General features: G+C 41.3%; 1 protein-coding gene across 6 annotated transcripts in view; it reads left to right on the plus strand.

Annotated features, from left to right (window-relative positions):
* Positions 1-18,792, plus strand: part of LOC117216569 (calmodulin-binding transcription activator 2) — a 40,471-nt gene extending 21,679 nt beyond the window's left edge. For 3 of the 6 annotated variants that reach the window (XM_033463363.1, XM_033463362.1, XM_033463367.1), the window contains 11 exons: positions 6,928-7,116; positions 7,204-7,602; positions 7,899-8,660; positions 8,930-9,265; positions 9,335-9,582; positions 9,684-9,883; positions 10,095-10,202; positions 11,208-11,365; positions 11,524-12,014; positions 12,623-12,778; positions 13,620-18,792. In XM_033463363.1, the coding sequence (XP_033319254.1) occupies positions 6,928-7,116; positions 7,204-7,602; positions 7,899-8,660; positions 8,930-9,265; positions 9,335-9,582; positions 9,684-9,883; positions 10,095-10,202; positions 11,208-11,365; positions 11,524-12,014; positions 12,623-12,778; positions 13,620-13,758 (3,186 nt within the window). In that variant the 3' untranslated portion in view covers positions 13,759-18,792. Of the gene's footprint in view, positions 1-6,927; positions 7,117-7,203; positions 7,603-7,898; positions 8,661-8,929; positions 9,266-9,334; positions 9,583-9,683; positions 9,884-10,094; positions 10,203-11,207; positions 11,366-11,523; positions 12,015-12,622; positions 12,779-12,933; positions 12,959-13,619 lie in introns of all 6 variants that reach the window. The other 3 variants (XM_033463365.1, XM_033463364.1, XM_033463366.1) reach the window with 3 other exon arrangements.
* The last annotated feature ends 89 nt before the right edge of the window (positions 18,793-18,881 follow it).

Consider the following 18,881-nt stretch of genomic DNA (forward strand, 5'->3'; position numbering starts at 1 on the left):
GTTCCGTCGAGTCGAACCGAATTGCGAGCCCGTGTTTGCCCCATTGCTATCCTTCATCGACGATAACTCTCCTTTCATTCGTTCCTCTCTTCGTCTATTTTTCATCCGATCTTTCGTTCTCGGTGTTTCCCCTCTTACTCCTCTTTTCTTTCAAGAATCACCCTCCGAATAGGCAAAATAGCGAACACAAAGGTAGCGACGATTCGATAAACTAACGTCGAATCTTCCGGTCATGTTTGCTTCTTGATATCGCGGCTGAGATTCATCTCGTGGCCTAGGATTATGGAAAGTAAAAGTATCGATCACAAAGTTTGATTTGTTCGTCGAGAGGAATTTCGGCTTGTTTTGAAACGATCGAGGGGTCTGGTCGTTGAAGCGTGCAAGTTGCCTCTTCTTTCGCTTATCTATTGCGGTGTAATATGCATCGCTAATGAGGTCAACTCGAGCGCTGCATCATCCTTTTATATTAGCTATCGTTTGAATTTTCACGTTGACGTAACTTTGACGTGAAATTATTAGTATCATAAATATGAACGAGTCGTGGCGTTATAGGGTCTCTTGGAAATTCGAAGCGGGAACAAAGTATCGCTATTAATATTACGTCAATTCATTTCCCTCTCGATCTTTTTTCCGTCTTTCTCTTTTCTTTTTTCACTTACCTCGGGAGAACCGCGGAATGGATGAAAGCCAGGCACATTAGCGATTCATGCTCGCGAAACTATTCATAGGATGAAGTTCTTAGGAAGTTAACGTAGCAACTTTTTGTAACACGAGAAAGTTTATACCATCTTGCATGCAGTCGAAATCCCTTACCGGGCGACACCCGCCGTGATCTTGTTTTCTCGCCTTGCTTCCTCCTCACCCATTTACCCTGGTTCCCGTGTTGCTTTCGTCCCTACTTCAACGCCATTTCTCTCTACTGCTCTGACAGCATACGTGAGTACGTCAGAGTGCTCATCATCATCGGACTTTGCATCCTCTTTCATTTTTCATGGCTGAGCATTGAGAATTTCACGAATAATATATACTGGAACGAGATAAATGGAGCGCGGTAAACTTGCAGTCTACTTTTGATTGCACGGCAACTCCGGGCAAAGATTAACTAACCAACGGGTCAACTAGTTGGAAATGGAAATTCAGTTTATTCGATTGACGTAGCAAAGAGCCCATTGTTCAGACCGTTGCCGGGGTTGAATTTTTATTGACCCGTTGCCAAATTCTAAGTTGTTATTGGAGACAGGTCGCAATCAAGTCTAAATTTCAAACGAGCATAAAAGTCGAGCTCTACGTTCTGTTCTGTACCGAAGCGAATCAATTTCGTTCTCGCTGCTAGAATTCTTCCGGCGAAACTTTCCCTATTAACTTTTTTAATAGCCCCGATTATACAGGACTGGAATTTATTGCCCAGAAAATAGAGAGACGTATGTAGCCTCAGGTTGCTTCATCGATTTTTTCCCTCCCAACAACGTCGCCAGGCTTTACGTATTCTCGTTTTCCCCTCGCATCCAAATCGATGTCTGATAACTTCCCAAGATTTCTGTCGTGCTCATTCCACTCTTCCTATCGTTGCCTGATGAAATCCCATTTGTAACGGAGCATAGAACGCGGTGAATATATTCCGGCAAGCAGAATTATAGTAATAATTTTTAACACATACCTATATAGCAGAGAAGTAACATCGTTTGTTTTGCACTTCTGCCATCGGTAATGAGATTTAATGACGTTGATTTATTAACTGGTAACCGACCACAAAGAGAAATAAGTATTTGAAATCTGGAACACGAAATAATACGTGGATCTCTTACGTTTATCCGTGAATTAGAACGTCACTGATTGTTCTACTTACGTGATTTATAATATCGTACGTGATATTACTGAGAGTATGATAAAAAATTGACTGCTCTTTCGTTTGTTCGAGATTCGCGTTATCCTATATCTAATGGCTTGCAAAATTATTTGAATGCTTATGGAAATATCTTATACACTAACATTCTGTGGTTTTATTACATTATTTAGATTAGATTACCGCGATGACACACTGTGATTGTCACGATTGAACTGCGGATATTCGTGCATTTATCAGAAGAATAAATAAGCAAAAATATATATACAAAATATCAGAAGTAAATATAGTAGAAGTACATATTACTAAATTTAGGAAATAAAGCGTTTTTTCATTCAAGGCTCGTTTATCTGTCTTATCTGCATTTTTAATAATATGAATTTGCATAAACATCTGCAGTCTAATAACATAGCAAGTGTTATACTTTCACAAAATTGTATATACGATAGAGCTGCGCCTAACTTTTTAACTCTGACTTTTTTCCTTCTCAATGAAATCCGTTTTTGTAACATTCCGGATTACAGTTGGATTTTTCGGTTTACGTTGGTGCCGGTGCCTTCGTTAGTTTTCTGCGATAACATTTCGTTTAATTGATGAGCATACGGAACCGCACGGACTATCTGTAAGCGGAAATCGATCCGAAAACAATGTTTCTGTTTGCTTATTGATTTCCGATTGCAGCAGAGTATAAATGCATTGAATAGCTACAGTTTACCTGGCTACACAATGACAGTCGGCGCAATTAAACGTTAGTTTGCACTGCCAGTAATGCAATTTCCGCTTCGACCGTTTTTCAGTAAATTGTATTTGGACGTAACACCGAAATTGATTTCGGCAAATACGACTATTATTATTGTGAAGTTAATATTTGCTTATTTCCGACTGCGTTCGTTACAAACTTGCTGATTTTCAAGCTTTCACGCGAAATCAAGAAAAATTATTTACCAGCTTTTGATCATCGTTCGTCTGATTTCAAGAGAAAATACTCATTGCCTTTTATTTGGAGCGCTACAAAGGATCCAGGAAATTGTCTAATTTTTCGAAGTAATCAGTACGTGTGGGCCTCATCAGTTGTAATTTTTCAGATTACATGGCGGACAAAACAAAGTTTTAAAATCGATACGCTGTGAATTTTTTTTTTTTTAAGTAACTATCGCATTAAACATTTTCTATGATACTGATAATAGTCGTCCATTTTGTTATATATATTATATTTATTCATCGCACTTATCTGACATAAATCATTTTTTTTTTAAATTCCAATATTTCTCTATCTTTATTTTATAAACTTCTTTCGGTCTGCCACTGTATTTCGGTTTAGACCACCGTGAGAACTGAATTCCGAATCGAACGATGTCGCGGTTTTGAGAGAATGTAATTTCGGAGAATGCAGTATTTACGTTTATTGAAATTGTATGTCCGCTGTGAAGCTTCTAGATTTAGTAATAATAGCATTTTATCATCGTTTTTTCGCACATTTTGCAAAAATTTCACTTACATAATTTGTCAAAGAGGAGATCGAGCACTCAGAGACTCGAGTTGCATGGAAAATAAGCGAGCTTCATTGGGCCGACGTCACCAGTCATTAAAGCGTCTCCACTCTGTTAGCAAACTCTCAAGTATGTTTCGATATTGTTGACGAGAGTTTTCGGCTTGACGTTGACGTTCTTACGTCGCGTGCTCTTGTCGCTTCTTCCCGTCTGCGTCTGAACAAATACCGACTTATACTACTGACAGAGACTTCGAACTTGCAAGCTATTCTCAAGTGACGTTTATTTTATCATAGACTGTCTTGTAAATACAAAACTGTTCCGAAACATTTATATACTCGTGACAAAAATTGTTATCGACGAACAGTGTGAATCTACTGTCTGTCGATAACTGTCACAAGCTACTCGTACGTCACACGGTCTACGAAACACAAACTTTTCGTTCATCTTTAGTCGTTTTCACTGTTTGTCTATTCTCTATCTATTGATTATCAATTACCGACGAAATGTCTCTGGCACGAATTTGTAAGTGGGAAGCATTGGAACGACGTAACACCTTTGTTTAGGGTGTCGGAAGGAGGGTCGATTTATCGGTCCTTTTGCATTCGTAAATCAAGGAGAATACATCCTTTCCGGTAACACGCGGGACAGAAGGCGTCTCGTTTACGTATCCGCTAAACCGAATACAGGAATCTATGGGCTCTTTCATCGTATCTTGAGAGATCTATACGGTCTTTGTTCAAAGAGTACGTATTTCGACCGACCTTCTTGGATTAATTTGTTACTCGGATTCGTTGCGACACAAAGTTAACACGTGTGTGTATGTGACCTACCAGAAGTGTGTCCTTAAAAAAATAAATTAAAAGAATTAAGAACGAAAGAAAAGCTTGATTTACACGAACTTGAATATTAACTACGCAATTAGATGTAGTATCACGGTAAAAATTTTGTGAGTCTGACTGGCGTTGCATGGAAGCCGACCTTGCACGCAACATAACGATATGCACTGTCAGACGCCGTCTTTCAAGTTAAACTATTCTCCACGTTGCCTGACCCATTTCACGTCTGGCACGTTGCAAAATATGGCAACGCATAGAAAATCAATTTACGTAGCTACCTCGCGTGAAGAAGATTTCGTAGCTGATCCCTGACTGATAAAATAAGATACTAGGTAGGTTATTAATATGTAAGAGGAATGTAATAATTCCACTAGTTTCTTACGTAACCGTTATCGCAAAATAGAAAGCGATTTCGATTCTATACGAATGAAAAACGAGCATCGATTATACGATTCATCCATCTTGAGTCCCTCTCTTGACCTTTTCTACCATTGATCAGTGGGTTCGTAATTATAGCTAAAGGGATTGGAGAACGTGTTGGCGAAATTCACGACGAAAATCGCCTTTGGAAGTTCTAGTTTCTGTACGGGTGACCGCGCAATGTATCCCCGACAGAATGCAAATGATCAATTAACCAGTTGTAAATCAATGCAACATAGTGGGCAAGCTTTATCTAGCTTCGCTGTCGGCGCTTGGCTGGCCTAATGGTTGGCTGTCGGGTATACGCTGGGCTCTTATTCCGTTTTCCCCTCTCCAGCCACTCCAGTTACCCGTTCCGCTCATTCTCATCCATCCCTCGTTAAGAATATTTATATCCAGGCCACGTTCGCTGGAGAACCTTTGGAAAGTCGAAGGCCCACCCATGGGAACGGTGCAAAGATATTAAGCACTCTGAACCATACTTTGCTCCTCTCTCCTTTTTTCCTCCTTCCTTCCTCTTCTTTTTATTCAGCAATTACCTTTTTCCCAGCGAGACGAATGTTCCTCGGTAATTATTACGTCTACCTTTTTTTTTTTCGTATTATGCATTTTCAGGGCGACGGTTCCACGCTAATTTTATTACGTAACTGGACGCAACGTTAACGAGCGACTCTGTCTCCACGCGTCCAATAGGATCGCGTCCTTCGGATGGAACCGCGCCACAACCGAGTGCAATCTTGACATACCTCATTTGAAATGTACGATTTGTGGTTTGAGCTTGCCAACCGAGCAACCCCAATCAGAAACCATCTATCGGTATAAAGTGTACGCGAAATTCCTCGATCATTGCGGTCGTGTAGCTTCAATTATCCCACGGTATCCGTGCTATTCCGAACGCTATGTCGAAGACATTTGCAGAATCTCACGGAGAGATCCCTCACCGTTACGAATTATCACGTTGAATTGATCGCGGGCGAAACGCTTTTCGAACGATAATGACACGCGAAGGGCTGGCTGAACTTTATATCAACACCGTGAATTTTATTGCCAGCCACCTTTCTACGGTTTGAGCGAATCAGTTGCAGTTTGGCGTTCGATTTGCATTACGCCACGTGAGATCGCGTGCCGCACACTTTCTGCCCCCTGCTGCTTATTTCACCTACGAGTGTTCAATTTTTTACTCGAAGAGGCTGCCTTCCTCCCACTCTATCCTCAATCAGTGGATATTTAAAAAAAATTTATAAGACCGAATTCTTTCTAATTCCTTACGTACCCCATTTTTTCTCCCTTGTACACGTCTCGTAACGTTAGTCTTCTACCTTGCATTGCATGTCGACTTGAGGCCACGTACGGCGCGGAAAACGACGTGTCACGATTAACCAGGCAAAATCTGTTCGCCGGTAATTAGATTTTTTTTCTATCGTGCAAGCACTCGAGTTCTTTTTCTCTATTATCATGCGTTCTGTTTCAAAAGTTGTACTAGTACTGGTTCTTTGCGCGGAAAATCAATAAAGAACCGTATAATATCCGAGCTGCTATTATTAGTAGTAGGTAAACATGAAGGAAATAAACACGCGCATTACTTTTCATATCTGTGAATGTAACTAGGCTAGAAAACGCTCTGCACGGAACGTTGAAGAATTTTTTATATTAGCCAGGAAGAGAGATTTATGGGATAAAGAGTTATCTCTAGCTACGATTTCTTATAGTGACATTTGGTATTTAAAGCAGCACCTTGTATACCCTATATCATTCACACTCGATCTGTGTTATATGTAATTATTTTTTATATTTAAAATGAATTTTATTCGTCAAAGAAGGAACATTTGAGATCTTAACAGCTAAATTCCATCGTCAGAATTAACAAGAGCTGGAGGGATTAACCGACGAACTTATCTCTGTTATCTGAATTGTTTTATTGCTCGACCTGTTCAAATTAATAAGATCCTGTTATTTTTTCTTGTATAATTTTCAAGATCTAGATTTCATTCGAAAGATTTCTACCACCAGTCGCGAAATATCCGTCTCGTTTTGCGACGTTCGTATCTTTACGAAGATGAGAATCGAAGGGAGATCGCAAGATGTATCAGCACGATTTGAAAAGTAAGCGAAAACCTTGGAGGGAGCAGATGTCAGCGAAACTGACTGAGAAGTGTCTATGTGCTCTTTCGAATTCGCATATCCTACTTCAATCGAGATTGTCTTATCCTTGTCATCTGGACGAGTTCGCAGTTGCACTGTCATAACGTGTCGTGCATACAGTACCAGTTTATGACACAAATAAAACGATGTACGAGGACTTGCATAGATTGAAATACTTTGGTTTTGTTATCAGGAAATTGCTGCCATCTTGATCAGTTTCCAAAGACACGCGGAATGGCAAAGTCGGGAGGTAAAGGTACGACCTCGAAGTGGTTCGATGTTACTGTACTCGAGAAAGAAAGTCCGTTACCGGCGGGACGGTTATTGCTGGAAGAAACGGAAAGATGGTAAAACTACACGAGAGGATCACATGAAACTGAAGGTAGTTTTTTTCGTTTATGGATGAAAATCGACGTGCATCAGAATCGAGTTTGATAAAGTGAGATTTGCTTGTTGGATGAAATCTTAGGTACAGGGAGTCGAGTGCATCTATGGCTGTTATGTGCACTCGGCGATCCTCCCGACGTTTCATCGGCGATGTTATTGGCTACTACAGAATCCAGACGTCGTCCTCGTTCACTACTTAAACGTTCCTTACCCGGACGGTGATGCAAAGCTCGCGGCGCTGCCACCGTGTCTCGCACTGCCGCCAGACAAGAAGGAGTGGACGCGAGACGAGCTGGCTTCCCAGCTTCGACCCATGTTCCTCGGTGGAGATGACGATCCTAATAATCCCCATCTTACACAACACTCGAATCATCCCGTCGACATGATAGTTTCTCAATTATTGGACAGACAGAGAGCATCTTCCACTTCTTCTACCACTAGCACTCAGCTTGCACCTAGGAGACTAACACCGGACAATCAGGTACGTGTTCGGTGGATCTGAATGCTGTGCTGAGATGAGATGGTGATTTTTGAGAGCGACGATAGAAAAATTAGACTCTGGATATTTATGTAAATTCATACGTTATGTGCGTCTTCGTACCTTTAAATGTCTCATAATGGCATAAAAATCCACGGTCTAGCGAACATAATGATAAGTACACGTATATTGATCGACAATATCATATCTACAATTCAGATTTTCATTTTCTACATTCTCGTCTTTGTAATGTTTTTGTTCGATACTTGTTTCTATTTAATATTCGTCGTAATGATCAGGTTTCTTCGACTACCGGAGGTCAGCAATCGTCAACAACAGCCTCACCGGCTCCTCGCGTATACTCAAGACATTCCCACACGGCTCAAAGCCAACAACCGGCTCCTCTAGTTTTAAGTTTGCAACAAATCCAAGGTGGTGGCGGTCTTCTAATTCTCAACAGCCAACCGTATCACCATCAACAACAACAACAACAGCAGCAGCAGCAACAACAACAACAACAGCAGCAGCAGCAGCAACAACAGCAGCAGCAGCAGCAGCAGCAACAACAGCAAAGTCAACAAGTGGAGATGCAACAGGTTACGGAGCAACAAATTGTACAGCAGACGAGCGTGGACAGAGAACAACAGACCCAACAGGAAATAGACGCTCAAGAAAGTATGGATCGTTCTGCGGTACAATCGTTGCCAATCGGTGGCACAGGTCCCGAGGTCACAGACTTCGCCGAGACCTTGGACCTCAGTCAAGAAGATATTCAGCGAACGTTGTCCGCCAACATGGTTCCACCGTCTCCGTCGCCTTCTCCGGCAGACAACAGCATGATCAATCCAATGGATTTCATCGATTCATCGGACGATGTTCTAGTTAACTTAGACGCGTTTGACGTATTCGGTGACCTACCCGAGCTTCACGATTTTGAAGCCGAACAAACTAAGGCTGAAGAAAGAGGCGGATCTGATAATGACGTGGGATGTCATCCTGGAACAACCGTCCATATTGCGGAGTATAGTCCGGAGTGGAGTTACACCGAGGGTGGTGTGAAGGTGAGTTTCATGTATTTGATATTAATTCAACCTTAGTCCGGCGCATACTGGTTCTCTCTTCGAATGCAGTTGTGTATAATTTGATTGAAAGTCACGAATACTCGATTAGAATATGTCTCTTTTCAGTTGAAAGGTAAAATTCCAATGTATGCTGGAAGAATTTTCGAAGGTTAATGCAAATGGAAGATGATGCAATGGATGATAGATGCATTTGCTGAAGCTTAGAAGTTAATCAAGAAAAAGCAGCGAAAATTTACTTACTGTTTTAGGTATTGGTCGCTGGTCCGTGGACTGGTGGGAGTAATTCTCAATCTTATTCGGTGTTGTTCGATGCGGAGCCGGTTGAGGCGTGTTTGGTACAACCAGGAGTGTTGCGGTGTCGTTGCCCAGCCCATGCTCCGGGAATAGCATCTCTTCAAGTGGCGTGTGACGGCTTCGTTGTTTCCGATAGCGTTGCTTTCGAGTATCGTCGGGCACCGACATCCGAGCCTAGTCCGGAACGAGCCCTTCTGGACCGTTTGGCGGATGTGGAGTCCCGTTTGCAAGGACCTGGCCCTCCATCTCCCGCAGCTCATCTAGAAGAGCGGCTAGTGGCATATTGTCAAGTCAGTACTTTGTTTAGCTAGCACCTCCAACACACTTGACCCTTTAAATGGAGATCATCTATGTCTCAGGATGCTGTTGTCCGTCCGTGGCGAGCCGGAGCGGAACCATTACAATCCGGCGGCCCTACTCTCCTACATTTGGCCGCTGGGTTGGGCTACTCCAGGTTAGCCTGCGCCCTCCTTCACTGGAGAGCGGAAAATCCTAGTAGCGTATTAGATGCCGAAGTTGATGCCCTGAGGCAGGATAGCACCGGTCTCACACCACTTGCTTGGGCTTGTGCAGCGGGGCACGCGGATACAGCCAGGATCCTCTATAGGTACATATATTTTTTTTCTTGAATTCGGCTTTAATATCGAGTGTCACGAAATATTTCATTTCGTTTGAGTTCGTGTTGCGAATATCTGTCTATTTACACAGATGGAACGCAATGGCACTTCGCGTGAGGGATTGTCAGAACAGAACCGCGACCGAGTTAGCGGCGGAGAACGGTCACACGGCGATTGCAGAAGAATTGAATCGACTCGAAGCGAGAAGACAAGACGAGAGGCTTTTCTTGCGACCCGCCAGCCCTAGTCCTAGGAGGCCATCTCAAGACAGCGGTCTCGATCTTGCGTTGTGTTAGTCTCGTTTGCTATTATACTGCCCTCTTCCGTATATACACGCACATACATTCACGTCCAACACGTAAATCACAGTTCCTTTTCCTATAAAGACCCGCGCCATATAAAATATCTCTGCCCCGTAAGATTTAGAGTACAAGGTCGTAATTCATGCGAGCGTAAAATTAATCAGGAAACGTAGCATTAAGGGGTTTATCGAAAAACACAGGTGGCTCGCCGCTGCTGGACAACATGGAATTGTTGCAAGAGGATGACTCGTCATTAGCCCTCAGCGAGCAGGGAATGGAAAGCGCTCCGACCCCTCAGGAGACTGTAGGTCCGTACCTTCCTCGTTTCCCCTTCTATTTGTCTGTCTGTCTGCCTGTCTATCTGTAACTATATATCATACATATATATACATATATATTTGTAACTCTGTCTGTTTCTAATACTACACTTATAGATTCATCGGCCTAGATAAACAAGTACTGCGCGGGCTGTGATCCGTAGTATTCCTAGCTAAAACTGCGTTCCCTTACTCTCTTTCTCTCTCTATCTCTATTTCTCACACATTACATTACACACACGTACACACACAGTGTTCTGTTTTTTTTCTGTCTCTCTGTCTATGCGTACGAGACGACCGGATAATGGTCCAGGCTCGCTGTCCTCTAACTCCTCTGAACTCTTGCAGCTTAAAGCAGTATTGGTGTTGCTTGGCCTTCGTAACTGCTGGTGTTGGATGATTGCTGTGTAACGTCTAAAACTTTCTTAGCCGTCTATTATCGGCTGCCGACCAATTCTCCGAGAGATAGACAGTCCTCGTCTCTGGGCTATGTCGACAAGTTTTAAAACGGATATCCGTGACAAAAATACTAATAATAAAAATAATAATAATCAATCAATAAAACATTGGAACCTACGAGACAATTACACGAGAACACGTGATTTGCACAGCTGAGCTAAATCCGGAAAACACACATTGTCAAAATACCACGGGTTACGTCAGATCACCCGTAGAACGGAACATTCAACAAGCTGAGAAAAACGTCTACGCTCGCCATCTGATTTGCCTGTTTGAAGACGTTCGATTCGTGTCATGTAGAGATCTCCACTGCATATATATATATAAAAAAACGAAATAATCCGCAATATTTGGTGTTACACGTTTAATTAACGTCCGATTTGGTTCATCGTAAAAATACGTTCACGGCTTTAAAATAAAAAAACGAACAGATAAAAAAAAGCGAACAAAAAGTCCTCGATGTTGTGATCAATGTGATTTCGGCGGTCCTGTAATACGTTTTTCGAGTTTGGCTAGGGTGGTGATTCCTTTTTATAGGGGAAGAAGACGCGAGGGTGCTGACATTGGCTGAGCAAATTATAGCTGCGCTACCGGAAAGGATCAAGAGAGCGGAAGGTGATTCTCCGTCTTCTTCCTCACCACCTCCCCCGGCACCGCCCTTGTCATCTCTAGAAGATGCTCTGATGGAGCAAATGGTAAGCATTCAGTATATCTTAGTTCTATACCTATGCAATATTCTTGTCTTTGAAATTATATCAGAAATCCCTTAAACAACACGTTTCCTACCGTACTCTTAAAATAAAATTCTTCGTAGAATGAAATTCATATCGCATGGTGGTGGTAATTCTTATAGCCACTCGATTCTGGAGAATTGTTCGACTCGTATCGTGAGTGCAGTGGAGGAGCGGCATCAGTCTCGGATGCTGACGCAGATGCTAGTCCCTCGAGTCCATCTAGCAGCTGTCTCACACCGGACTCGCCATCTCCACCGCCGACGACGGCCGACTTCTGCGAATTCTTACAGCTGCAGTTGCAGCTAGACGGAAATAACGGTCATAACGGCCAGTACTATTCGACCGGTGGAGATCGGAAGTTCGGTAACGTGATGGGCTCTGGAATTTGCGGAACAGGTGGAAGTAACGGAAACGGTGACGGGAACGAAGCGGATCTGAGCAGACTTACTCTGTCCGATCGAGAACAAAGAGAGCTTTATCACGCCGCTAGAATGATCCAGAAAGCCTACAGAAATTACAAGGGACGTCAAAGGCAGGAAGAAGCGGAGAGGCACGCTGCTGTACTCATCCAACAATATTATCGTCGACATAAACAGTACGCTTATTTTAGGTAATCTGTTTTTAGCTTAACACGTCGCGGCCGTATTATTTACTCTTCGTTTTATCCTCCCGATTTATCCGGACGAAAGGGTTTAACTTCCATCGTTATATAATACGGACACGAAGTTGAAAATAATAACAACGATTAAATGTACGAAATCTTGTCGCTACGAAACTTTTCACCGGCTCGTTCGAATAGTTAAATTCTCGTTGGTATTTCGCCGAGTTGAACGTTAGTTTTAATAAGCTGCAATTAATAAAATGGGAGGACAAGGCGTACCACCGCGGGGCCAATTTAACGATCCAGTTGAATCGGACGGATTTCACCAAAGTTCATTCTATCTACCTCTAAGGGGTGATACGGAGAGGGAGGTGAACTTTTAATTGGCATCGTAAATAATCCGAAAACTTTAGGAAGTTCCTTACCTCCGCTGCGGCGTCCTGAATACAAAATTAACCTGGCATTAAATTAATACGACTTTTGTTTGAGATGAAAGCTTACCTTCCTTGCGCTTCTTCCGCTCTTGTCCATTATGTATATACATACACAACGCATTCTCGAAGCGTGTCACTGCAAGTTCTTATTTCATGGGCGTCTACTTTTCTTCCTATTCGCAGACAAGCTACGAAGGCTGCTCTGGTGATACAAAGCAACTACAGGAATTATCGCTCGCGTCCAGGCTCGGCTAGCTCCAGACAGCAAGCGGTTCATCAGCAGGCCGCTCATCAGGCTGCGAGGAAGATCCAGCAGTTCATGCGGCAATCGAAGATCAAGTTAGTATCCGTCCGGTGCACATAATTGCATTTCTTGTTGCAACGATGTGCACGCATTATTAGTTATGTAGACTTCTTGTTAGCACACGAAAGGCTTATCGTACGAAAGACATCTAAAGTTCTAAAGTCTCCCTCTTCTGTGTGTACTAATGCAGCTTGTCGTGGGACGATTCACGACCGGTAAGTAACGAAAACAAGTAGGGCGATTGTCGCGCGGCAAACACTGCTCGTTTATCGCTCCTGTATCTCTTTAAAGGATACTCGCTCTTTCGCTTTCACCAGGACGATCAGTGCACCCTGTTTCACGACCCTCGAATAACGAACTATTGTTTCCGATACGAATTATCTTGGTTAGCTTCTGTGTTATTATACGGAATGTGACCGGTGCTTTGTGTTTTCTGTTTTATATGTCTTAATCGTGTTCTTAACGAAAGTAACCAGAGTCCATGCAACGGTCATCATAAACGGAGCTTCTCATAGAGACGAGAAGATATTCTCTTCAATTATCACTTTGCTCTCCTGTAGATTAGTTTATACAAAAAAAAGAACAAAAGAAGATAGACAAAGAAAAGCAAAAGAGAGGGAATTGGAGTACTTTATTTAGGAAACTGTAACTATATCCTTTATGTCTGAGAAGAATGTTCCTTGAATCGTGATACAAAGTACTTCAATCGTTGTCAGCAAAGTGTTAATTGCGGTTCTACCGAGTTAGATGCGCTCGTTTGTTTCGTAGTTCACGTGTTCCTCAGAGTGCTTGATCATTCAGTGTCATGTATGCACATTCGCAGTAGGTTAGCTCGGTAAATTTGATCTACATGAACGAATGCATTTCTGGAATTAGGCTGCAGAACGCCAGGGCCGCCGCAAACGGGAACGGGAGGCCGCCAGCGGGCATTTTACGGGCGGTTGCTGTCCCCCAAAGCTCGCCCTCATCTAGCCCAGGGGCCAGCCTAGTAGCCGCCAACCAAGAGGTCACTTAATCGACTGTCGATCGAACAGCACACAGAACGGTGATGATACATCGGAAGCAAAGTAATAGAGCCTAGCCACTCAATAATGGTCGTCATGGGGTACGCTACGACGGAATAATCGTCGAGGTTCGCCAAGGTTCCAGGAACAATATAGTCCAAGAAGCCTTTGACGACCGATCACGACACGGACACGCTTTGCTCTCTTCAATAATAACGTACCTGCCTTTTTGATCTAAACATCAATTTCCACCTTTCGCATCTTTGACCCACAGTTCAGCCGAAGGATCGTGACATCATCACCTGAATCCACTTTATTCATTTCTCGCTTCAGTTTATTCGACGCTGCCGTTTATGCCTATTTCCTGCATTTGTTTCTTCGGTCGACGTTGACGATAAGTGGTATCAGAGGTAGGTGGTCTATCATGGTCTCTCTAGCACGCGTACACGAGACGTTGTACACGTGCAAGGCGATTCAAGCATAATAGATAATGCATTAATTTTATTTAAGATCGTATTAAGAATCGCATCGGTCGAAGCATGTTCGTAGAATTGCAATGTTGCCCTCCGCTTGAGGCATCAATTGTATCAAATACCTTTTACGACTGAGAATACGAAAGAGGCTATGTTTTTTGCTGAAACCTTTTTAAGAACGACTATATTTTGCATTGATTTTTGGCACACTGTATAGATAGTTTTCTTCATACCCTTTTTGTTATCCTTGCAAGTCTATGGCACCGTACATTGAACGAGCCGTTCTAGAGGTTCATTATTTTCGCGTTGCGTGTCCGTCGAAGTGTTTCACGCGACAATAGTGTAATAGCTTATATACGTTGTTGTTCGTTTCTTCTTTTTTTCTTCTTTTTTTACTTTACGTATGATTTACGTAAATGGTACAAGACTCGATATAGACAACGACGAGGAGAGAACAGTATTGATAAGAGACTCGTGGACACGTCGTTGAAGAACCTTTTTTCTTCCCTTCTTTTCGTTCTTTTTGTACGATTTACATATTTGTGAAGTTTAATTTATGTTTTTACATATTAATCTCCGAGTGAGAAAGCATATATGTATTAAGTATTTTACGCAGTGCGTTATTTTCAAGTACCGAAGTACGAATGACGTTTGATTTGCTTGTTTTTTTTTTCAATATTTAAGTATTTATCGTTGAAAAGAAGGATGAAGAAGGCGATCGAGATCTGACGCGCAAGTTTTTTATTCGTTGCTGTTGTACATCGAACGCTATTTTGTTATTTGTTCCTCGCTATAACACAGCTTTACGCGAAATCGAATTTTTTTTTAATCAAAGTGGCTCGAATCTCGCGACGTTTTTTCGTATTTCCTTTTTCTTTTCTACTTTTTTTTTTCAATACAATCGAGCATGATGCGAATGTTTCATTGCCGTAATAACACGGTGCAATATCTGTTGTACGTGAACGTTCAGGAGATATTGATACTGCATAATATTTGAATTAGGTGGCAGCAATGATCTCTTCCTTGCACGATACAATTTTTCTTTGTCGCTTTTAAACAAGAAAGGCAATACAATTCAGGTCGATGAACAAGAAGCATCTTATTTTCGGAGAAATCTGGTATATCTGAGACCTAGGAAGAGAGAGAAAGAGAGCATGGACGAGTGAGCGTGTGAACAAAAAAGGCTGCTAGAGAAAATTAAAGATAAGAGAAATAGAGAGAGAGAGAGAGCGCGCGAGAGAGAGAGAGAGAAAGAGAGAGAGAGTTTAAAGAAACAAGTAAAAAGTAAAAGTAACAAAAAAGAAAAAACATAAAAAAATCAAGAGCCCTTTCTCTATTTAAACGGAGGGCACTTCATCCACGGGCTGTGCTTAAAGTCACAGTATAATCAACTTCGTAGAATTATATTAGGGTAAGATAGTCGATTACATTGTTACAAAACTACCTACCGTTTCTCTCTCCAGTAGGGGATTTTTTTAAAGGTTCTTTAGATAAAGAAAGAATAAAAATTAAAAAATAGAGGTAAATTAAGGCGTAGCGAGGCGGAATATATGCGCACGGGGGCACAGCCGTGGTACCCGCGTTCAAATTGATTTAAGAAGACAAAAATCTATTGTGATAAATTAATGGTGATCCAAGAAAGTATTTCCGCAGAAAATACTAAAGAAAAAAAAGTTACGCAAAAAATCGAACGTCTCAACGTCCATTGGGGACGCGAGTCGCCGAGACGCAAAAAAAAAAAAATAGACAGACAGACAGACAAATCCAGTATGGTGGGTCGAGATTACGCCGTCAGATTTGTCGAGAGAATCTGTTGATAGATGGACCGATTGATCCTCGTCTTCGATTTATAAGAATAAAGAAAAAAAAAAGTAAAGAAATCCTGTGTTGATCCTCCGGTGTTTAAGACAAGCTATGAGGTTTTTGTAGCGAGGTTAAATAATTGTGCGGAGCGCGAATGGAAAAGAGAGAAGAAAAATGAATTATGATAAACTGTACACACGAGTCAATTCCAACGAGCATTTTCATGCCATTAAGCTTAAAGAATTATTAGTTGATAATGAAAACAAAAAAGAAAAAAAAAATAATGATGAGAGGGAAGGATGCGAATGGAAGAAGAGAAAGAAAGAGAATAACAAATTCTTACACTCTTTTAATCATTGTTAATTAATTAATTAATTAATTAATCACGATCCTATCGATACTTAAAATGAGACGAGTAAAATAATAATTATTATTATATACACAAAACTATTATTATATTCATATTTTTGCTTATTACATATTTAAGAAACTATTAAACGAGGGCTAGCGAGTATGTAGTACATTACAAGACAAACAAAAAAAAAAGTCGATTAAAATGAAAAAAACGGGGGAGCGTGGCCGATGACGAAAGAAAAGGAAATCTCACCTTAGGAATATTTTTAGTCTATCGGGCTTGTACAACTTCGTGCGTGGCAATCAACTTTCGAATTTTACGATAAAAATTTCTGACTTTTTGAGAAAGCGAAAATAAGTAAAAAGAAAAAAAAAGTGAAGAAAGGAATTAGAGCTCCGTGCACACACGCCGAAATAAACGGATTTTTTTCGAGAGTTTCCGAGACGGCGGCCCGATCTTCAAATACGGCGGTTACGTCGCTTTTCCGACATTCGAGAACGAACGAACAAAAAGAAAAAAAAAGACACAAAAAAGATAAAAAGAAATAAAAAAGTATAAAATATTTGCACACAGTATTTTTCAGTCGCGATTAAGAAAAGTTCCCAGATGGAAAAGCCGGCGCCGCGGACGAAATATTTCAGAGTTCCCCATTATTACTCTAGAATCGCGTTAAATTACCACGTACACCAAGATTATATCGAGGTATGGAGAACAGCGAGATTAAAAAGAAAAAAAATGAGAAAATGCTAAAAAATAATATTAATTAAAAGACATCGCTAGGGTAGGCGCTTCGAGGATACATAAACTTTAAAAGTCACTTAATAAAAATTATTCTCAAAATATAAAAGTTTAATAAGTAAACAAATTTTTAAATCTACGTAAGAAAGCCAAGAGTCAAAGACGACTAGATGATAGGAGCCGCATGGCCTAACTGCTGCCACTTTAATTAATTATATAAATAATTAATTATAACTTTATTACTACTTAATTAAACTCGATACAGATGAGAAAATATGTCATGCCACTTTTCAAACTAAACTTTCTAGATGCAGAGACGAATCAGTAGGTATAGAGGAACTATTAAAACAAAAAAAAAAACTTCTCCTTTGATTGGGAATGATTGATTCGCGCTATAGATTCGAATATTTCCAATTGTCCAGTCTCCAGAAAATCGCACGAGATATATACGCGTGTAAGATGCCTCGTTATAAACCAGCACGACCGAGAATCATCTATCAATTGGCGTTTCAAATTACACAGGCACGTGATTATCCTCGAAGAGATAAAAAAGTTCATTTTCTTAACGAGTAAACAAGTTCTATCGGCGACACGCAACATTCTGAATCTATCAGGAAACAAAGGAATATGCACGTTACGAGTAACATCACGAAGAAAAGATATTGTACAAAAAATGTTTTGCGGAAAGATGTATGTCCACGCGTTTTTTACGAGATGCGACACCTTCGATCTTGACGTCATGTTGGTGTATCACGGGTCATCCTGTAGGACGTTTGTATCACGATGTCGAAAAGGTCGAAACGATCGGATATCGGTGCCTAGCTCATGTTCTACTCACTGTTCCTTGATTAAGACGGTCACTTTGTACCTGCTTGCTGCCTGCCTGGCCCGTGCGTTACATAAACATATTTCTAGTCTTATCGAGGTATCAACCCTCTGTATTTTACTCGATAATAACGTCCAAGCATGTCGCGTACTTTCGTTGTGATAATCCGGCGGCGTGGCGTTGTTTCGACGTTCCGCGCTGTCTATGCGGTTTTTCTATACGGATATCGAGGAAGCGTAACGCCGATTAATTAATTTGTTAAATCCCATTCGATTTCGCGAAGAGCGACTATCCCGGAAGGTTGATGGTTTCGACAGCTGTTTCGACATCTACATCCAGCCGACGTTTACTCACGTTCGAAAATTCACGAAAGCTGATTTTCTTGGATACTTATCATTTGCCGTGGAACGATGGCAGTAAAGGTTTCTTGAACGAATATCGATCGTCGACACACGTGGTCAAACACGGTTTCAAGGGGATCTGTCTGATCGCGTGAATTTTGGAACGATGGCTGCAATAATTTAAACAAGTTCGTGCTACTTTTAGTGGAAACGAATAATGGTAAAGGCTCCATCTCTTGTAATATTTTTATTATCGCAAACGTAATATTACATTATTAAATTATATTAAATAAAGGATTACGCCACTGTTTATTATTTATTGACTAACGTTCAACTAATATTGTAAATAATAACGAAAATATTTTATCTATATTTCCGATCCGGGGGTGTTGGGCGGGGCAGCGTATTCCCTCTTGTCCGCCCTTATGGCGATCCTATGATCGCCGTTCGCCCGCCCCCTATTGTTACACCATTTCATCATTGCATTTAATAAATTATATATTTATTGACTCACTTACCTTTTGACTTACCCCCGCTTATTTGTCTATTCTAGCTCTAGGCACTCGTCCAAGACACAAGCTACCGAATCCTCTTAATT

Source organism: Bombus bifarius, unplaced genomic scaffold (assembly GCF_011952205.1).
Source record: "Bombus bifarius isolate JDL3187 unplaced genomic scaffold, Bbif_JDL3187 scf7180000010271, whole genome shotgun sequence".
NCBI lineage: Eukaryota > Metazoa > Arthropoda > Insecta > Hymenoptera > Apidae > Bombus > Bombus bifarius.